Genomic DNA, 21,987 nt, shown 5'->3' on the forward strand with positions numbered 1-21,987 from the left:
CAGGGTGATAGAGTTAGACCGAATGGAAGCACCCGATAATGGTATTCTTTGCCCCCAAAAGAAAACCTCAGGAATTTCCTTTGTTGAGGGAAGATGGAAGTAAGCGCCTTTTAAATCTATTGTGACTATCCAGTCCTCGGATCTGAAAAAAGTCACAATCTGTTTGAGTGTGACTATAATGAACTTGAGTTTCATGACTGCACGATACAACAGACGAAGATCTAAAAATGGGAACGCAGCACCCCATCCTTTTATGGAACAATAAAGTAGCAGCTGTAAAACACCGATTCTCTGTCGGGAGAGTACACCTGCTCTATAGCTCCCTTCGCTAATAGAGACTCTACTTCTTGCTCCATTACCAGAGCCTGCTCGGGATGTACTAACGCGAGTAGCACCCCGTTGTAACGAGGTGGAGGAAAACTAAACTGTATTCTGTAACCTCTCTCTATTATCTGCAGGACCCATGGAGATATATTCGGCAGATTCTTCCACTCTGTCAGAAAATCTACTAAGGGTACCAGTCTCTCGAGACTGGCCTCTGGTGTTATTGTAACAGCCACTTCGGTGACCTGAAGCATTCTGGCAGGAAACAACCGAACTGACTCTTTTTGAACCCCCTCAGAGGGTGCGAGTTTGACACAGTGTCGTGGTGACACTGAGCCATGTGCTCGCTGGAAACCGCTGCGCCCCGAGACCAAGGGTGCGGGGTTGGCAGAACGGCCTCCTGAGGGCACCGAGGTGGGGCGGGCACCGTATAATGAGGTGTACACCGCTCCACCCCGGTCGGGGTTGCCCTCAGAGGTCTGACACCAGTGGCGTCAGGACCTTGGCTGAAAACCTTTTTCACAGAAAAACAGTCCTCAGATCCATCTTCTGCTTTAAAGGCTTCTGTTGAGAATGCCATTCTGGTCCCCAATCTTTCTGAGGGGGAGCACAGGAAATGACACTCTGTCTGTACAATGAGTTTGTTAATGGCTAGAGCTGCTCCGCCCAGCAGCCCCAATTGCAAAGTTATAAACTCTAAACTCATTGTCCACAGAAGATTGAGATGTAGAATCTTCAATTCCCTTAACTCGATGCTCAGCACATCCATCTCCTCGGAGGTGGACAACTGTAGCACCAAACTATACCATTTAATTCCTCAAAATTAAATATAGAAAAAGATCAACCAGACAAGTTAACACGGTCTGGATGAATTACTGAACATATACATGAATCTAACTAATGAAAGTCAGATAAGCACATTTTAAATGCAGCTCACTTATTTAATTCCTCAGAATTAAACAGCAAAAAATCAACCAGACAATTTAATATAGTCTAGATGAAAGGCTGAATATATATTTATATATAGGCTTATATATATATAATAGTTTCAACATGCAATAAAAGAATCATAAATTCATAGCTTGCAATACACAATTTTATTTATTTATTTTTTAATAAATGCATTGCATTTGCATAACCACTGGACTCTTATTGCAGTCTTTTTTAAAATAAACAGTAGCATGGGGAAACTCTTGATAGTGAACACACGTCGGAAATGTTCATGAATGAACGTAGCCAGTCCACTATTATTGTTATAGCAGACCCCGTAATCTACGCGCTGCCTCAGCACCCGCGAGATCCGAGCCAAAAAATCTTTATTGACTTTCTTCCCTCGAGAAAAAAGCCATCGGGAGCAGAGCTAAACTCTCGATAGTGCAAAAATTACACGTCGGGAATTTATGAATGAACACTGTCAGCCTCCTTATTTTACTAGAGCTGACCGTGCACGCTCCACTCCCAAACAAACAACACATGAATCGCGTGTGTCCCCACTCGTAATGAAGCGAGGGCGGGGAGGAACACACAATCCAAAGCTGTTTGCTCCCCATACTCCTGTCTAGATATATATATATATAATATGCTTGTGGTTGTGGACATGTATCGATGCTCAGCACTCTACCTCCTCAGAGATAGACTGCTGAAACACCGGGCTCTCTAACCAGGACGGAAGAAGCCGCGGCGCGTGCTTCCGATCGCAGAGAGAGAGCGCTGGATCCCCCGGATAAAGCCAGAGAAAAGGCGGAGCCCGTCTCTAACCTCTCCGCGAGATCTATTTGCGAACCCACAATACCAACTTCCGTGCTGCCTCGGCAACACGGTGTCGGCATTGCGAGGAACGCGAGCCTGAACACCCTCCTCAAAGAGTGACAAGCGGGAACGGAGCGAGTACGATATTAACTCACAATGCTCGTAGTCAGCACCCTCGAGCGCTGACAGAACATGCTCCGTTTCAAACAAACAACACATACACCGTGTGTATCCCCACCCGTAAAGACAGAGGGCAAGGAGGAACACACGATCTAAGGTTGTTTTGTTCGCCATAATATTTATGCTTGTGACAGACAACAATAAATAAGACAGACATTATAACACAGAGCGCTTGCTGAGGCACAGAAGCTAGCGCGGTTCTAAACCGGATGTCCTTTATCCTTTCCTGGTCGTCACGTCACCCGCCCGTGACGCCCACTCTTGCCATTGGACTAGTTGACATAGGTGCTTCAGACGCAATCACGCAGGAGCGTTCCCAAAGCGTCATTGACGCATCGCGAGTTCCCTCGAAAGGGAACTAACCCAGACAGCAACATAGTGTCGGCCCAGATCCGGCCCACATCCGGTACATGTGGATTCAACGCGCACCAGATGTGGGCCGGATCTGTGCCGACTGTCTGGGAATGCAAAAAAAGTGTGACTTTCTTACTAAGTATTCTCGTTCTAAAAAGTGTGTTTTGGGTTACTAATGAGTGGCTGTACGTGTCAGGGACACTTGGGACGCGACTGACCTTCCCAAAACTGCCTTTGCCGAGAAGAGCCAGGAAATGGAAGTCGTTGAGCCGAACTCTGTCCATGTTCCCGGATGGTAAACTGAAGCGTCGGTGATCCGAGGGAGTGATGACTTTCTTCCCAGGACCGAGCCTGGCTTTCTACAAGAGTGAAGGAGAGTGATCAGTAACCAAACACACACACACAGGCTCAAACTCACGTCTGGCACTGAAACTTCTATTGTGAATAGTCAGTTACTCTTCAGTATGCATTCAGATACACATGTAGACATTATAAAATCATTTTTTGGTCAAGTTTTAGCATTTTTAATTAGAATTTTGAGCATTTTTAGGTTTTTCTATGTGTACTGAAGCATTCCTCGAATCCCATTCATTCCTAAGGGGGTCAAATTGACCCGTGAGTGAAGGATTGTAACTTTTTTAAAGGGTTAGTTCACCCAAAAATGAAAGTTCTGTCAGTAATTACTCTCCCTCATGTTGTTCCAACCCCGTAAGACTTAAGATATTAAGATATTTCTGATGAAATCTGACAGCTGTCTCACTCCTCGATAAGCTTCTATGGGATCGAAACTTGCCGGCCCAGAAAAGTTAGTAAAGACATTATTAAAATAGTCCAAGTCTACAGATATAAACAAGTTAAATTTAAGACTTTTTTCACCAAACCTGTGATCGAAATACACATTATATTACATACGTGTAATATTTAACCTAAGTAATTGAAATAATTTAATATTAACTGCTTGTTTATTGAACTAAAATCAATTTAACATATGCAATTGTGAGAATATTCAGCAAAATAGCTCCTGTCATGTTATGTTACTTAACTATATCACATATGTTATAAATATAAAACTCAACATTTTGAATTTTTACCTCAGTATGTTTCTTATGTGTGCCGTTATGCTCATTTGTTTTGATTTCTTCCTATAAAATCTATCTCAAAGACAAGCAGCGCGAGCCTCAACAGCGTTACCAGAAATAGCCTACATTATCATTATCATTATCAATAGCTGTTTATGTAATAAAATCTGAATCATTCTCGCGATTCGATGCTTCACTGGTTATTTGACGGACATTAGGTCCGTCAGACTGGAGACATTTTAGTGGTAATGTGACCAGAAATATTTAAGACATTTTAATACTTTTTAAGGACATTTTAATACTTTTTAACCCCCTTCTGGGTTGTACGTCAGAACGGAGGCTCACTATTGGCCGACGCTGGTCATGTGTGTGATGTTGGCCAATAGTGAGCCTTCGTTCTGACGTTCGTTCACTGAGTGAGACAGCTCTCAGATTTCATCAGAAATATCTTAATTTGTGTTTCGAAGATGAACGAAAGTCTTACGGGGTTGGAACAACATGAGGGAGAGTAAATACTGACAGAATTTTCATTTTTGGGTGAGCTAACCCTTTAACACCTTCGTGGTTCAAGTGCGACAAAAGTCCTAGGGTCTTGCGTGCTCAACTAGATGTTATGGCACTTCTGAAAAGTGCTGTAACACGGTCAGGACTGTGTGGAAATGACAGGGCGAGAGACATCCACATCTGCTGGGGAGAGACAGAAACATGTGGATTCAACGTGCGCCAGATGTGAGCCGGATCTGGGCCGACACTATGTTGCTGTCTGGGTCAGGCCTGAGCTGTACAGCCAATTTGACAATTGTGACCCTGGACCACAAAACCAGTCACGAGTCGCACGGGTATATTTGTGGCAATAGCCAACAGTACATTGAATAGGTCAAAATCATCGATTTTTCTTTTATGCCAAAAATCATGAGGATATTAAGTGAAGATCATGTTCCATGAAGATATTTTGTAAATTTCCCACCGTAAATATATAAAACATGTATTTTTGTGAGTGAATGCAGCACAATCGCCAACATAAATGAACAACTTTAAAGGAGATTTTCTCAATGTTTAGATTTTTTTGCACCCTCAGATTCCAGATCTTCATAATAGTTGTATTTCGCCCAAATATCGTCCTACCCTAACAAACCATACATTAATGGAAAGCTTTTTTATTCAGCTTTCATACATCTTGTGACCCAAGTGACTGGTTTAGTGGTCCAGGGTCTCATATGCACAATATCGGATTAAGATCGGTCTTGTCATGTCTAATTTGCGTATCGGAGCAATACCGATGATACTGAGTATCGGATCAGCGCACCCCTAGTTTATACAAGGCCGACAGTTAAACTCAGCTCCATTTTGTTGCTCTCATTCCTGACAGCTCAAATGGCCAGCTCAAAGAAAACTGATGAGACTGATCTCTCCAAATCTCCCTTTAGGTTTCATGCTGAATTTCCCTGGCAGAGAGACCATCGTCCAAATAATAAAAAACTCTGGTAAATGAAGATCTGAGAGGTCGATACATGTACCTTACAGCCTTTTCATCATGACAAGTCTCCTGTATGGACTACCAGATGTTTGAGAAGATCTGTTCACAGGAGGCGTGATGGATGTGTGTGTGTATGTAGTGGATCAGAGTGAGACTCTTCATGGCTCAACAGTCGACAGTGATAATGAGGGGTCGTCACCCTCCTTCAAAACCTGCATTTACACCTCCGGCGTCTTTCACACTCTCACTCTTGCTTTCTACTATCACAATACACTTCATCCTGTTAGACAGACAGCATCTAGGGCACTAATGCACTCTTTATTTTGTTTCTATCTGCTATTTATAGCTGTGCACTGTGATAGACTCCACACTATTCCCAATGTTCAGGGTAAAGGTCCTTGCACACTCTCGTATTTGTCATTCGGTGGCTCTGAATTGTCAAAACATCTAACAAATTGCTTGCTACTGATGCGAAAAACGCAGTAAAACGAACACCATCCGATTTTTTTTTAACGTGCGAAGACTTCGGACCTTAAGTCTACAAAACAGGAGCCTTTTGTGTTCTTCATTATGCCTAAACAATTACTTGAACAGTAAACAGTTGACAATTTAGGTATTTTTCCATTTTTTTTTTGAGGAGTGTTAGAATAAAAAAAAAATTATATTATTTTATATTTTTAATCATATTAATTAATATTTAATAACTTTAGCTTGAACAGGCACAATTCCATTTATTAACACTTAAAGACCTTCTATGTGACAATGTTAAAATATTAATAAAATGCACTTTAAACATCACCATTTCATAATGGAAATGTGCCAGAGGAACATTATCAGCCTCACTCAGACGTGTGTGTCCTCCGACCGACACCGTGACAGAGAAATGCCAAAGAATAATTAAAGGTTTCAGATGCCGGTTTAATTTGAAGCTGCGGATATAAATCCCCTCACATTGTTAATGATTTCCTCTAGAAATGACAGACATGTCGTATGCAGGTGTGCAGCATGGCTAATGTCCAGCACAATTATCAGATGTTACACAAGAATGTGACTAATTTGCAGCTGCATTAATAATTTATACACTATATATATGCATAATATAATATATATACACATCTTCAGACTCCTAAAATATTTGAGTGCAGGTTCTAGCTAGTGCTTTTTTTCTTCTATGTATGTTGCTATTCTATTGTTTCTGCCTCCTTAGCATCAATCTTTTATGCTTTATTCCTCATTTGTAAAAGACTATGGATAAAAGCGTTTGTTACATGGTCATAAACGTATGAAGAGAGCCATCGTGTGGTTGATTTTAGGTTTACCAGCCTCACATACTGTGTGAAACATGAACCCGCAATTAAAACAAACTAATATCATATTTTCTGGAAACCAAAATCAGTGTATTACACTGTAAAAAGAAATAATAATAATGTTTTCAACTTAAAAAAGTAAGTGTTTGGGCTGCCTTAAAATTTTAAGTTTAGTCAACTCAAATATCAAAGTTGTCACTAAGTACAACTTTTTTAAGGCAACTTTTTTACTTTTTTAAGTTGGAACAACAAGTTATGTTTACAGTGTAGCATAAACGTCACACAGATGTCAAACACTACCATCAACTATTCTGTGCTAAAAAAAATGCACACACACAAAAAAAAAAAAAAAAAATGTTTTTCATAGATAACAATAAATGCTGGATTTCTTTTTGCAAAATAAAACAATAGTGGAATCTGTTTTGTCACCTGAATTTAAATGACGTTTTCTGTGATATATTGGTAACACTTTAATTTACAGTGTTCTTGTTACATGTGTAATAATGACAGTAATTTATGCATAATTACACGCAACTAACCCTAAAACAAACCCTAACCCTGTAGTAAGTACATGTTAATCAATATTACTCAATACTTACACCTTATCAAGGACACCTTAAAATAAAGCGTCACACATATTCACTATTAACTATGACTTTTACCTCAATAAACTCCTAATTTCCTGCTTATAACAGTTAGTAAGGCTGTTGTTGCAGTTTATTTCAGGTATTGGGGTGGATTTAGAGCTGTAGAATATGGTAATGCAGAATTAGGCATTGATTTGTGCTTTATAAGTGCTAATAAACAGCCAATATGCAAACTAATAAGCAAGTGCTTAATAGTAAGAATTGGTCCCCAAACTAAAATGTTATTTCTATGTATTAAAGCATAGTGTGAGATACAATGCACTTCTTTTACATATTGTTCTTAGAAACAACATGATCACAATGTTTATATTCGCAGAAACCCTGGTCGGATAAGACTCCAAGTACACACAGTGTATAAATATCCCGTGTTTACAGAGGAAAAGTTACACACACTCTTCTCCACACCATTCCCTGTGTCTCTATGTTATTATTACAAAGTATTATAAAATTTTTGGTAACACTTTATTTTACAGTGTCCTTGTTACATATGTTACATGTACTTACCATAGTAATAACAGTAAATTATGCATAATTACATGCAATTAACCCTCAACCAAACCCTAATCATAACCTTATAGTAAGTACATGTAGTTAATTAATATTACTCAGTATTTAAATGTATAATTACACTGTAATACTGACACCTTAAAATAAAGTGTAACCCAATTTTCAATAGCATGTGGAAAAAATGTCATTACAAATTAAATTACAATTGTAATTACAATGTAATTACACGTATGTACACAATACATACATTAACCTATGTACACAATAGTTAAAGACACCTAATATAAAGTGGGACCACATTTTGTAAAGTCTGTACGAATATAATCAACTTTCAGTATTTCTTGACTGTATATATATATATAGTCCAGAGTAACAATAATGCATTTTTATTAATCTATTCTTACATGCACACATTTACGGATTGAACATTGACATTTCATTAGCATGTTTCTCTTTGAGAGATAGTAAACGAGTAGAAGAGTTATGATGTGCTGCCCTCCACTGGAGATCTCGTGTAAGTGAGCTCATGCAACTCAAACACTAGTGCACTTCAGGACGTCAGCCGTGAAACAACAGCATTATTCTGTGGCGTGATCTAGTGTGTCATTCGTTCAGGATGCACATGAAACATGCTCAGGGTCAGTGTGTGTGAAAGCCTTCTATAAACTATAGAAGGACAATGCAGAGATCACAAACAGCCAAAAGACCAGAGCCTGTCCTTTAGCTCCTGTGCTCTGCCTATTTACTAACAACTGCAGTGCTTATGGCTTCACAAATGGAATAAATAATGTGTGTGTGTGTGTGTGTGTGTGTGTGTGTGTGTGTGTGTGTGTGTGTGTGTGTGTGCAGCTTTTTATTTGTGTAATATAAAGGAATATAACTTGTAAAATACAATATTAATTTTGCATTGCATTATCATCCAATTGGAATGTCCCATTCATCACTGTTGCCACATAATGGGTATATAATAGGGGTGTAACTGTACATGTATTGATCCCAAACCCTCGGGCCATGGATGTCACGGTTTGGTGAATACATCAGACGACGAATACAGTCAGTCACAGACGATCCACACTCGGGGGCGCGTGCGGTAATGCAATGCTGTTTGCTAACCACCGTTACAGGAACCATAACCCTTTATGGAAAGGAATTTGTTTTCTTCATTTTTTAAAAAGCACAATGTTTTGTGAGTGTACACAAATAAAAACATACCTTTTAAAGTTTTGAATGATTACACTTTTCTGTATGACCATAAATTAGTATTTTACTGTAAAAAATTATTGTGATTTTAACGGTAACATTTTTTTTAAAACGGTAAATTTTTTTTTTTTTTATTACGGATTGTGATTAAAACGGTAAAAATGTACAGTGAAAAACTGTTTACTGGTTAACAGAAAGTTTACGTACTATATACGGTGAATAACTGTGATAGATCTAACCCTACATGTAATGTCATTTTTACAGTAAAATAACCATTAAATTTACAGTTTTTGGAAGTGGAAAAAGAACAAATTGTATAATTTACAGTGAAAAAACGTAAATTGACATTCCCACAATTCCCAGCATGGCAATTCACATATGATGTATTTTTTTTAAATAACTATGTTATTTCATAGTTTTTCTTAGTTTTTTCTAATCAGTTATTAACATTAGGGTTTAATGTTAAATGTTAAATTAATGTTTACTCCATGATGGTGTTTAGTGTTTGTGTGAATGACACTGTGCAGCTTCTATATATTAATATTAACTTTCTCAGCTTGTGATAGTTTTGATTCATAATGTGACTCTCATCACCATTCTGATTGGTGGTTGTCAGAGTATTACAATGATGCCAAACAGATATTAGTACTTCAATAGATCCGTAAATTAATATTATATCAGATAGTGAACTGTACATTTAAATTAAGTCTGTAAAAACCTAAAATGTTGCTACCATATTTTTTTACAGTAAATTTCTGGCAACCACGGCTGCCGTTTTTTTTTTTTACCATAGATTTAACAGATTTTTGTTCTCTTTGCATTATCTTTACTGTTTGGTGCTTAATACACTAAAGCGGGCTGTACTGTACCAACTAGGGGACTAAATGACGCTAGGTGGAACAAACTGTAATTTTCACTACAGTTGTTTCAAAATAAATGAAAAGAAATCTAGCATTGGGGATTAGCTGCTTTTTTTCTGTTGTACCGAACACCAAATCCGAGGTACGTACCGAACCGTGACTTCTGTGTACCGTTACACCCCTATAACAGTTTACTTAATAAATTGCTGATAATTGTCATTTTTAAATCACCTCTTTCAGTGATCAGAGGTCAGATATCAGGGAATCTTCATTTGAACAATAAAGAAAGAGAGCAGTGTGTGTGCATGTGTGTGTGTGTGTGTGAATCGTGTAAGTAAAAGCGAATAGAAACCTGAAAGTTGGAGTGCATCTTTGTTAGTAAATCTGATTTCTTTGTTGCAGCCTGAGCCACACAAATAATCAGTGTGAATCTGTGATGAACAGATAGAGACAGATGAGAGGCGAGCAGGCTGTACCTTCAGCAGGTGGAAATTGAACTGACAGGCCTATAAGAGGGAAAAAACTGGCATGTTAGCCGGATAACTGAGGACTGAGAAGCTCTTTTCTCTTCAGACTGCTGGAAATCAGGAGTAAAACGTCTCTAAACCGGGAAAGAGGATCACTCAAACCAACACTAGCCGCGTTTCCATTACCCTTCAAATTGCGCAAATTGAAATTGCGAATTGAAAATACGCCCAATGGAAACACATAATTTTCGCAAAAACTCGTATTTATCGCAAAAAAGTTTTTACGCTCACATGAGGTGGTTTTTCAGGCAATTCGAAAAAAATATATATATTTTGCGAAACTGCAATGGAAACGCATTTACCAGAGGTGGGAGTAAGTCACACATGTGCAAGTCACAAGTAAGTCTCAAGTCTTAACCTTCGAGTCTCAAGCAAGTCCAAGTCAATTTTGTGAAAAGCAAGTCAAGTCAAGTCAAGTCACTGCTTTATGTCAAGCAAGTCAAGTCAAGTCGTAGCTTGGGTCACAAGTCACTGGCAAGTCATACAAACGTTTGATGATTTCACAGAATTTATATATTAAAATAAGTTAAAACTACATAAGTTGTGGACTATGGTTTTATTTGCAACATTTTTTTTAAATATGCATTTCCACATACAGCTGAGTGGTTAAAAATCTAAAAAAGAAATAAAATTTCAAACTACATAGCCTAAAATGTAAATGTAACTGAAATTAGGCCAACATTAAAGCATGAAAAATAAATATGCCTCAAACACTACAGAAGACCATTAAAAGATATTAAACAATTCACAATTCAAGTATAATGGTTCCTATGCCACCAAATGGCATTCTTCAAACTGGCATCCCCTTTATGGAACATGAACACATCCTTAACAACAAGTTAGATCTTTCCTTTTTAACAAAAGAATAACAAGAAAAAAATAGTAATAATTGAATTGACTTTCTCTCTCTGTCTGTGTGTGTGTGTGTGTGTGTGTGTGTGTGTGTGTGTGTGTGTGTGTGTGTGTGTGTGTGTGTGTGTGTGTGTGTGTGTGTGTGAGAGAGAGAGAGAGAGAGAGAGAGAGAGAGAGAGAGAGAGAGGTGATTTGATTGAGTGTGATTGATTCATTAATATTTGTGAGTGAATGTGTGTGCGTGTGTTTGAGTGAAGAGTGTATTGTTTGTTTGCATGTGTGCATGGTTGTGCTTGCCAGTTTGAATTTTTGTTTTGTTTATTTGTGTATGCATGGTTCGGTTCGAAAGTCTGTATGTTTTTTTTTTCTTTGTGTGTAGGTGTCTTTTTACAATAAAAAGAAATGGCTAGTTAATACCACTAACAAGGCTCAAAATAGCCCCACACTAACACGGTAGCATAATGAGGGTGCTTGTTATAGGCCAAGTGGTATTAACTAGCGATTTCTTTTTACTTACTCTATGCCCTATATTCTAGCGTTATAAGCTAATCAGTTTTTAGAGATAAAACTCTTTACATTCGATTATCATGAAAACAAATCCCAGAGAACGGTAGACTCTGTACCAATGTGTTATTAATTAGGCCTATTATTAAATTACAGTTAAAAAAAAATTATATTTCTTTTAACATTCAAGTCAACCCTGGGATAGCAGACTATATTGGTAGCATATAACTAAGGTACAAAGACAGTACAAAGGGATGTATGCAGGTAAGAAAAACTGGAATATGGCATATTTTAACATATTTTAACACGATTTTAATTTTCAAGATTTTTTTTGTTTTTCGCTGTGCTTTTGTATGTAAGGGATTATTCAGATCATAAAAAAATCATTAATCCAAGGCACTCGAATATTATTAAAAATATATAGAAAGCCTTTATTTCATCATGGCTTTAATATTTTAAAATTAGGTGACAAGTAGCTACTTGCACACCTATGCGTTGCGGCTAATGAGCCTTCGTCAGGGTGTGTGACCAAAGCCCCTTTCACACATAGATTCCGGAAAATACACGGATAAAGTGACCCGAGATTTGACTCGGGTTAGTTTGATTTAGGTTCATTCACACTGCCAGTGATTTTCCGGAATCAGAGAGTGCGTTCACACACAACCCGTAAAAATCCCGTAAAGACACATGACATCGATGTGACTTTAATGTCTCAGAAGCGTCTTAAGTTTGCTTATGAGCTGCGATTTCTCTCTCGAGAAACCACGCTAGTGCATTTTTCTCTCTCTGATTCGATCATAAACTTGCGCATTACATACCGTTTCACAGCTGGCGAACGATCCCGCGCTTCAGCGTCATCAACTACGACACGGCTTTTGTTTACACAGCGCGCGTTCCTGCTGCGTCACGTGATTGTTGCGGTGCGTTCAAATACAGATATTTATTTTTAAAAAGACAAGTTATTTCGAGTCATTTACCTCAAGTCCAAGTCAAGTCTCAAGTCATGAATATCAAGTCAAAGTCAAGTCAAGTCTTTTATTAATATTTGTCAAGCAAGTCTCAAGTCCTAAAATTTGCGACTTAAGTCTGACTCGAGTCAAGTCATATGACTCGAGTCCCCCATCTCTGGCATTTACAGTCACCTGACGTAGACGACGCGGTGTGTTTGGACAGAATACGAGACAGAGCTCTTTATTAAACACATTTAAGACAAAAGAATTACAGGAATAATGGATTCTAAACCTCAAATAAATGCCACAATCAAGAGCTCAAAGCAGAAATGAGGGAGAAACACCCAGAAACACCTCATATGTGCCGCTCACAAGTATAATCAGGGTCATTCCTTACCATTAATGCTTGTAAAACACACATACATCTCCTTCCATTAATAATAATGGCCAGTGCAGTGGCCGGGATATAGTACATAAACCCACCAAAGTCCCATGGTTTTTGGATTTACTTATCGCGAGTGGAAGTTTTAGTCGCATAATGATGTTTTATTAACAAAGTTCAGGAGGAGCAGGTTCAGATAATTAACCAAATTATGCACAGCTGGAGATTAATCAGTAATCAACTCAATGACAGAGTATAAATTCACAGCAGACCTATCTCTGTTCATTGAAAGTTTGTCAGCATCCCTCCTCCACCCCATCTCCTCACTTCCAGTTCCATCTACACTTACCAACTGGAGGGAGTACTCTGGGTTCGGGCCTAACTCCGAGCTCCGAGCCCTCCCCCCGGACAGCACGCCAAATACGCATAAACTTATTGTACTAATTATATGTAGATGTGAACTCGTGAAACATCAGTTAATGGAAACACCGTCATTTCGCAATAGTTTTTTGTCGACATTTAAAAAAAAAATTGCAAACGTTTTGCGCAAATCTGTAATGGAAACTGACTCAAGACAAATCACAGACATTTGTCTCACAGACAAATCACTTACTCTCAGAACAAACGACACACTCGTCAACAAAAAAACGACGGTAAACAGAAAGAAGATGTATCAGATTGTCCAGTCATGATTTCTGCTCGATGTTGCTGAAGCAGTTTTCGAAACAAAAGGATTTCTATTGTCATTTCAAGACAGCAATACCTAGTCTTTGCTTTGTCGAAACACAGATTCACAATTTGGGTGAAATACATATTTGTTTTCCGATGATGCAAGAGGAATCAAAGTTCAAACTTGTGTAATTCCTTGTCACCTCACTTTTTTCAGTTCAGCCTTACATATATAAAGTGTAAAGCTTCAGTGCAAATCATCTCAACTGTTCTTTTTGTTGTAGATCCATTGCAAGTTTGCTGCAAATAAAGATTTTGCATAGGTAGTCCAAAACAAAGAAACAAAGAAAGGAATGTAATGAGCTGTTAATTGGCTGATACTCTTGATACCCAGAGAGAGAGAGAGAGAGAGGGAGGGAATGAAGACAAAAAAAGACTCTTCGAGGTGAAAAACAAAACAATTTAAGAAGTTTCCGGAAAGAGAGACACACAAAAGCAAAACCCAAAAACTTATTGTACAATAACTAAACACTTACACCCACCAACCACCATGGAAACTATGGTGACCTTGACAGTGGATTTGGTCTTTGAGAGTCACATTTTAGTCTAAATTGCAAAATAAAATTGCAAATTCGTGTTATTTGGCTTTAACAGTCACCACTTGAGGTGAAAATTAATGGCCTTGCAGGAGTCAGTGAGTGAGTGAGTGAGTGAGTGTGTGAAGAGATGCGTAGAGAAACACACACTCTCACCTCAAACTTGTGCCGCAGCTCCAGGTTGATGTCGCTCTCCTCTGGGATGGGCACGTTGTAGTACTCACCCTCCTCCTGGTTCAACATCTTATACCTGTCACACACCAGAGAACGGCACACACAGCTGAAAACAGCAGAGAATCTATAGGGATAAGCAGATTTAGGCCGATACCGATAATTCTTCATATTTGAAAGCCGATAACCGATATATTGGCTGATAATTTTTGAGAGTCTGATTACAAAATCAAAAGTCTCACCATTAAAATCCATACCCCAAACACACAATTATGTTGTTATCGTTATCGGCCCTTGATAAGAAAATTTTGAGACTCTTCAGATGTGCACTGTTCAACATGATGGATTTGAATTGCTTGAAATATGATTGAAATCACTTCAAAAAAGGAAAATACGGTTCAGTTCAGTCTGTCATATCAGCTACATAAAATTATTATTAATATAAGTGTGTTTGGGATATGGATTCTAATGGTCAGACTTTATTTTTTGTAATAAGTCTCTCAAAAATGATATAAAAATGTGGATTTAGATTTATTGGCCAATATATCGGTTATCGGCTTTCAAATTTCAAATTATCGGTTATCGGTGTCCATGTCCCAAACACACAATTATAATAATGTTCTCATGATAATTTTGTGTAGCCGATATGACAGACTGTTGCACTTTACTGTATTTTCCTTTTTCGAAGTGATTCCAATCATATTTCAAGCAATTCAAATCCATCATGTTGAACAGTGCGCATCTGAAGTGTCTCAGCTGAAGGAAATAATACATTATTTATCGGCTTTAATATATCGGACAGATTTTCTTATTGGATTCGGGCCGATAACGATAACAATATAATTGTGTGTTTGGGACATGGATTTTAATGGTGAGACTTTTGTTTTTGTAATCAGACTCTCAAAAATTATATAAAAATGTGAATTTAGATTTATCGGCCAATATATCGGTTATCGGCTTTCAAATATAAAGAATTATCGGTTATCGGTATCGGCCAAAATTTTCATATTGGTGCATTCATAAATACCATGGTACAGTAAAAAAAAAAAAAAGTATGGTACAGTGATATGGTAAAGTGATTTTATATAGCTCTTCTTTATACAATACTGATTGTTTCAAAGCAGCTTTACGGTGATAACCAGGAAAATAACAGAATCAATGATGCAAACTTCATCAAATATGAGACAAATTTAAGTTGGACTCAAATGTGTTGCTTGGGTCAGTTTGTAAAAACCTCAAACTTCCACTTCAAATTCAATAATTTTTTGTTAAAAACACATCCTCTTTTTGTCAGAATCAAACTTTGGCCTCATATGACACAAAACCTACAAAAACAAAAAACATGGTCAAACCTGTGCAAAATTAGGACATTTTTGTGTAGAGGTTTGCATAATACATTGAGAAAATTGGAACGTGTGTGAAAACAGTTTACAGTTTATAGAAAAAATGTGTTTATAGTTCTGAGAATAGTAAAGAGATTCGTGAAAGGTTTGGTAACTTGAGCTCAGTGAGTCGGTGATAGTGTGTTAGCAATCGAGAAGTGTAAGGCAGATCTACGCGTTTATTTAGAGCATGGCTGATGAACACACTCTGAAGCGATACGCATTACACCGCTCGACTGCAGCTCATGAATGAAGGACTCGATCACTTACACACTCTGACATCTGTGTGTTCTGGCTTTACTAACACACACACACACAACTTCTTGTTGACATAAACATGACATCATACAGCTGAGGCAGTGGATCTGATATGTGTGTGTGTGTGTGTGTGTGTGTGTGTGTGTGTGTGTGTGTGTGTGTGTGTGTGTGTGTGTGTGTGTGTGTGTGTGTGTGTGTGTGTGATATTAAGTCTTGTTTTCTAAAAAATAAAAAAGTCATGATAAACTAAGCAGAAACACATCTGCTAGTGGGGAAAGATAAATACACCGTATGGAAGTATAATAGTAACATTGAGGCACAGGAAACAGGAAATGATGTGGAGAAGAGATTGTGGCTAATGGTTACTCTTCCTCTGTGAACATGGATTATCTTATTTTTGCACCATTGACAAATGTTTTCTGCATAAACTCTCTTAATTTTTAGTAAACCTTTGAGAAAACCTTTATCTTGAGAAAGTTTGCTGTGTTTGTGTGTGTTTGACTCACCATCCGCTCACAGGAGCTTTGATGAGCTCAGACACACCGAGTGAGTGTGTGTGTCCATGGCTGTGTTTGTCTGTGTTTGTGTGTGTTTGACTCACCATCCGCTCACAGGAGCTTTGATGAGCTCAGACACACCGAAGGACATGGAGCCCATGAAGTCATTACGAGTGGTTCTGTCCCAATCCCACACTTCCACTGACAGACGACGCTCCTTATCCGTCGCCTTCAGCTTACTGCACACACACACACACACACACACACACACACACACACACACACACACACACACACACACACACACACACACACACACACACACACACACGCATTAACCTGAGAAAACACATCTACAGTGTCTGTGTGTGTGTGTCTGTGTGTGTGTGTGTGTGTGTGTGTGTGTGTGTGTGTGTTTACTGGCAGACTCACAAGATGAAGGACTCGTTCCAGGTGGGGTTGAGCGAGGAGCGGATGGTCCTGGTCTTCTGTTTGGTCTCATTCTTGGGATCTGGGATGAGTTTGAGCTTCACGTACGGGTCTGAGAGCCCATTGGGGTCCATGGGAATCAGGTTTCTGGCCTCACCCACTGATTCATGAGAGACAAATCACAAATTGAACTGGAAGGTCTCTTTCAATGCTCAAGAAGTCAATGTGTTGACATGGAGTGTTAAAAATATAATTATAGTATTATTGAAATTATGCACTACTATCATCTAAAAAAAGACACACGACTAAATATAAGTAACTTTGCAACTACATGACAAATAGCAATAGAGTATTAGTAGATTTTCTGCTTAATATCACACACACACACACACACACACACACACACACACACACACACACACACACACACACACACACACACACACACACACACACTTACGCTAAAACACACAATAGCTAAATCAATAACTATTTTTACAAATTAGGACAAATGTGAATATTTCAAGCAAGTTTTTATCTATATTAATAAAATGTATGTTTTCTGCTAAATGATTCACTGGCTTCAACTGACATGGTAAAAAAAAAATGAAACAAAAATGACAAACCTCTATATATCAATGGACACACTGCACTGATATTATCAGCCAAAAGGGGGAGACATGTCTCTTTCAGTCTCTCTCACAGGCAACAGTTTCCCCCTATATCTGAGTGTGTTCAAACCATTGTTCAAATCTCTAAAGCAAAGAAAACTGACAGCTCAGGTCTGACGGTGAAAGTGATAGTGGCCATTATCTTGACTCTTCACATCGCCTACACTTGGTTGCTGACAAAGAGACGTCAACAAGAATCAAGGCTTTTTCAGCGGCTGTTGCTTAGATACGACATCCATGAGGAGCGCGCCACGCTCATCCATTTGCTTTTTTTGTGTGAGTGAGTGTGTGTGTGTGTGTGTGTGTGTGTTGTTGTTGTTTTTAGATGGAATACCATCCTTTGCTTATGATTCCAGCTCAATCTCTGTTCTTGTGACTTGAAACAAAACTTGTGACTTGTCTTCTGGAAATTATATTTAAACCAAAAGTTATCCAGAAAAAAAAGCATGTTGTACTGTACATGCAATGACAGTATAGTTCATCAACTATACAAAACAACTGCATTCAATGTATAAAACCGTGGTTTATACTGTTTTCAACCAAAAACATAAAACTTTTTATGCATTTTGGCCATTCGTTTACACATTTCATGAATGTCTCCGAGCTGTTGCTCTTTTAACAGCTTCTGATTGGCCCAAATCACTTCTTACGTCAGCGTGTTCTGACCTTGTACGTGCAAAACACCAGTAATCTTCACTACGCTTTCAAATAATGGTGATTTACTGGTAATGTTACAACTTCTGTTACTGGTAAATTGCCGGAACCGATTTACCGGTATATTTGAAAAGGTCCTGTTCACACATGATCTGTTACGGTAATTTACCGGTATATTTGAAAAGTCCTGTTCACACATGATCTGTTACGGTAATTTACCGGTATATTTGAAAAGTCCTGTTCACACATGATCTGTTACAGTAATTTACGGGTATATTTGAAAAGTCCTGTTCACACATGATCTGTTACGGTAATTTAGCGGTTTATTTGAAAAGGCCCTGTTTACACGTGATCTGTTACGGTAATTTACCGGTATATTTGAAAAGGTCCTGCTCACACGTGATCTGTTACGGTAATTTACCGGTATATTTGAAAAGGTCCTGCTCACACGTGATCTGTTACGGTAATTTACCGGTATATTTGAAAAGGTCCCGTTCATACATGATCTGTTACGGTAATTTAGCGGTTTATTTGAAAAGGTCCTGTACACACATGATCTGTTACGGTAATTTACCGGTATATTTGAAAAGGTCCTGTTCACACGTGATCTGTTACGGTAATTTAGCGGTTTATTTGAAAAGGTCCTGTTCACACATGATCTGTTACGGTAATTTAGCGGTTTATTTGAAAAGGTCCTGTTCACACATGATCTGTTACGGTAATTTACCGGTATATTTGAAAAGGGCTATTTAATGTCAACCCAGCCCTATCAACCACCAACAACACCTACATTGCTGTGGCACATTTTGCACAAACCTAGTGAAACCATCAATTACAGCTTCATAAATAATTCCTCTAACTGTTATTTATCTAGAGAGTATTATTGAGGTCTGATGATTGGTATTTTGCATCAGAATGTTTTGATGGAAACTTGCAGAGATTTCCTATTACTATGTTCAAAGAACATTACTATCAGTGTTTTACCACGTTGTCCACATTATGCCATCCTAAACTTCAGTAAATCATATCTTGCTGATCTCGATGGGTGGCAGCTTGAATTATGAGCTGATGTAATCTTCAAAGGCTATTTTTACATGTGGTTTTCCATGGACATTCAAATCGCACAAATAGCCTGAGAAATTTAGATGTGCTGTTACATAACCGCCAAATGTCCAGTGCACTGCATGCTGGGTTATCTGAAAATGAGCTTCTTCCCATTGTTTATTCACAACACACGAAGGGTCAGCCAAGATTCCTCCATCTGATGTCAACCCAGAATAAACAAAGTCATATACAATATCAACAATAAATCTCAATCAAAACACTCAACCACATTTATCTCTGTCCATTGGGAGTCTGTACTGGATGCTTAACATGGATGAAAGCTCCTCAGAAATCTTCAGTATGGGTACACATATAACATTTCTGTAACTGTGAAAACCCAGCTAAAGCATATTTTGTGTGATTCACTGTTTTCTACATAAAATAATCATAAAGAACATTCTGTTAAAATAAGTCCTTGATATCTTTAATATTGATTGAGTAAGACCATGTCAAAACTTTTGCTGAATTTTGGGGTCAGAAAATCATCTTTTTGAGAAATTCCAACGTAAAAAAATGATTATTTTTAAAACTGCAACACATTTAAAGCAGAATTATAAAAAAAAACCTTTTAATTTCCTGAAAAGAATGTTCTTAAAAATAGGGATGCACGATATAACGGCCACCATATCGGTATCGACCAATGTTCATTTTTAATGTTATCGTTATCGGCACAATAAGAAAATCTGTCCGATATATTAAAGCCGATAAATAATGTTTTATTTCCTTCAGCTGAGACTCTTCAGATGCGCACTGTTCAACTTGATGGTTTTGAATTGCTTGAAATATGATTGAAATCAATTCAAAACAGGAAAATACAGTAAAGTGCAACAGTCTGTCATATCGGCTACATAAAGTTATAATGAGAGCATCATTAATTGTGTGTTTGGGACATGGATTTAATGGTGAGACTTTTGTTTTTGTAATCAGGCTCTCAAAAATTACATACATATAAATTTAGATTTAACGGCCAATATATTGGTTATCGGCTTTCAAAGATAAAGAATTATCGGTATCAGCCAAAATGTTCATGTCTGTGCATCCCTAGTATCATCGTGACTATGTGCCATATACCACATTATAGCTCTCATTCTCAGTGATATATTCTCCCATTTTCAGTGATATATGAGACATTTAAAAGAAAATTTGCAAAGTTTTGTAAAAACAAGTCTATTTGTTATGGTGTGCATGTCTAAAAAGCGTGAAACACTGAAACGAAAGTTACTTTATCCTCCAGTTTGATCTAATGCCTGGCATTGGAATAAAATGAGTCCCAGGTAAAACCACACAAAAGTATGAAGTGAATCCCAACTGGCAGCCAAATATCACCCACAGTCATCGCTTTAAATAATCACAAAGTCATTGTGGACTGACACGCACATCTTTGGGCAGTGACGACTTAAGCGTTCAGCAGTTTTGGGAATCCAGAGAGACACTTGAGCCCTCCGTTACAAATGGGATCCACGAGGGAAATGCTGATAGGAACCACCAACGCGTTTAACTGAAGCCATCGCCTCAGGGAGGTTATATAATAAAACCCTAGGAGAGGACAAACAGAAGTTCAGGCCTACAGAGAGCGTTCAGAACCAATGCCTCAAGGTCTCTTATCCAAACGGCCAACTTTGAAACATAGACCAGACTAGAAGAAAAGCAAATATAATATGATTAATACACTCAATACACGATGAAAAGATTCTTAGGACAGGTTAATTATGAAATGAAACCTTTTAAAACATTTATTATGCTTTCGAATTACAGTCAAACCAAAATGTATTCAGACACCTTCAACATTTCTCATATAATCACAGTTTATTCACTATAGTTTAGAAAATATGACTAGAGCTCAAACAATGAATTATGTTGAATATCTGTCAGCTGTTAAATTTAACTACACAATTAGAAGCAATGCTTCATTTTGTTCAGTCTGTGGTGTAAAAAGGTCGCATTAGCAATTAAAGAAAAACACTTCAACAAAACATGATCAGGTCAAAGTGTCTGAATCATTTTTGGTCACAAATTTGTACGATTGTTACTGGTAGTCACTGTATGAAGAGTTTTTGGGTATAATATGTCACAGTTTACTTAATTTTGCTCTCCTCACTTACATAAATGAACTATAGTTCATTTTTAAAATGTAATTTATTCCTGTGATGGCAAAGCTGAATGTTGAAAACAGTTGTGCTGCCTAATATTTTTGTGAAATATTTCTTGTCAAATAAAAGCATTCATTAAATACATTTTATTAGTATTTTAATGAAATTATTAATAAAAAAAAATCCCCAAACTTTAAATATATATTCTAGGTCTGGAAAACACAACTTAAAAGTTCCCTTGTATTTGTGTAAGAGCAGCGGATCATATATAATATTATACATTTTTGTTGGCAGAAGAATAAAAACAATACAAAATAAAAGACTTTCCCCAGTTGCAGTGCCAGTGTCTATAAGAGCAGCGAAGCGATCACCAGTATGACACTGGTAAGACACCTCCACATGACAGTTTGTGTCAGTCCTGCTGTATCATGATTTCCCATGGGAAATTCCCTCTGTGTCAGATGCCCTGGGACCCTGAAACCTCTGATTTACAGCAGGGATCTGGTGCTCCACATCACAAGCAAGAGCAGAACAACCCGCTGACAAAATCAACAAGACTTTTCTTCA

The 21,987-nt window shown here is 37.9% G+C and overlaps 1 protein-coding gene across 3 annotated transcripts in view; it reads right to left on the reverse strand.

Moving 5' to 3' along the window:
* Nucleotides 1-21,987, reverse strand: part of prkcab (protein kinase C, alpha, b) — a 197,520-nt gene that overhangs the window by 38,225 nt on the left and 137,308 nt on the right. For 2 of the 3 annotated variants that reach the window (XR_014030079.1, XM_081363977.1), the window contains exons 6-9: nucleotides 16,905-17,061; nucleotides 16,577-16,711; nucleotides 14,321-14,414; nucleotides 2,826-2,966 (exon numbers count right to left, since the gene is read on the reverse strand). Coding sequence is in view for 2 of the 3 variants with exons in the window: in XM_081363977.1 (XP_081220103.1) it covers nucleotides 2,826-2,966; nucleotides 14,321-14,414; nucleotides 16,577-16,711; nucleotides 16,905-17,061 (527 nt within the window). In the remaining variant the exon portion in view is untranslated. Of the gene's footprint in view, nucleotides 1-2,825; nucleotides 2,967-10,160; nucleotides 10,191-14,320; nucleotides 14,415-16,576; nucleotides 16,712-16,904; nucleotides 17,062-21,987 lie in introns of all 3 variants that reach the window. The other variant, XM_081363976.1, reaches the window with a different exon arrangement.

This window comes from Scardinius erythrophthalmus (assembly GCF_964197995.2).
Source record: "Scardinius erythrophthalmus genome assembly, chromosome: 1".
NCBI lineage: Eukaryota > Metazoa > Chordata > Actinopteri > Cypriniformes > Leuciscidae > Scardinius > Scardinius erythrophthalmus.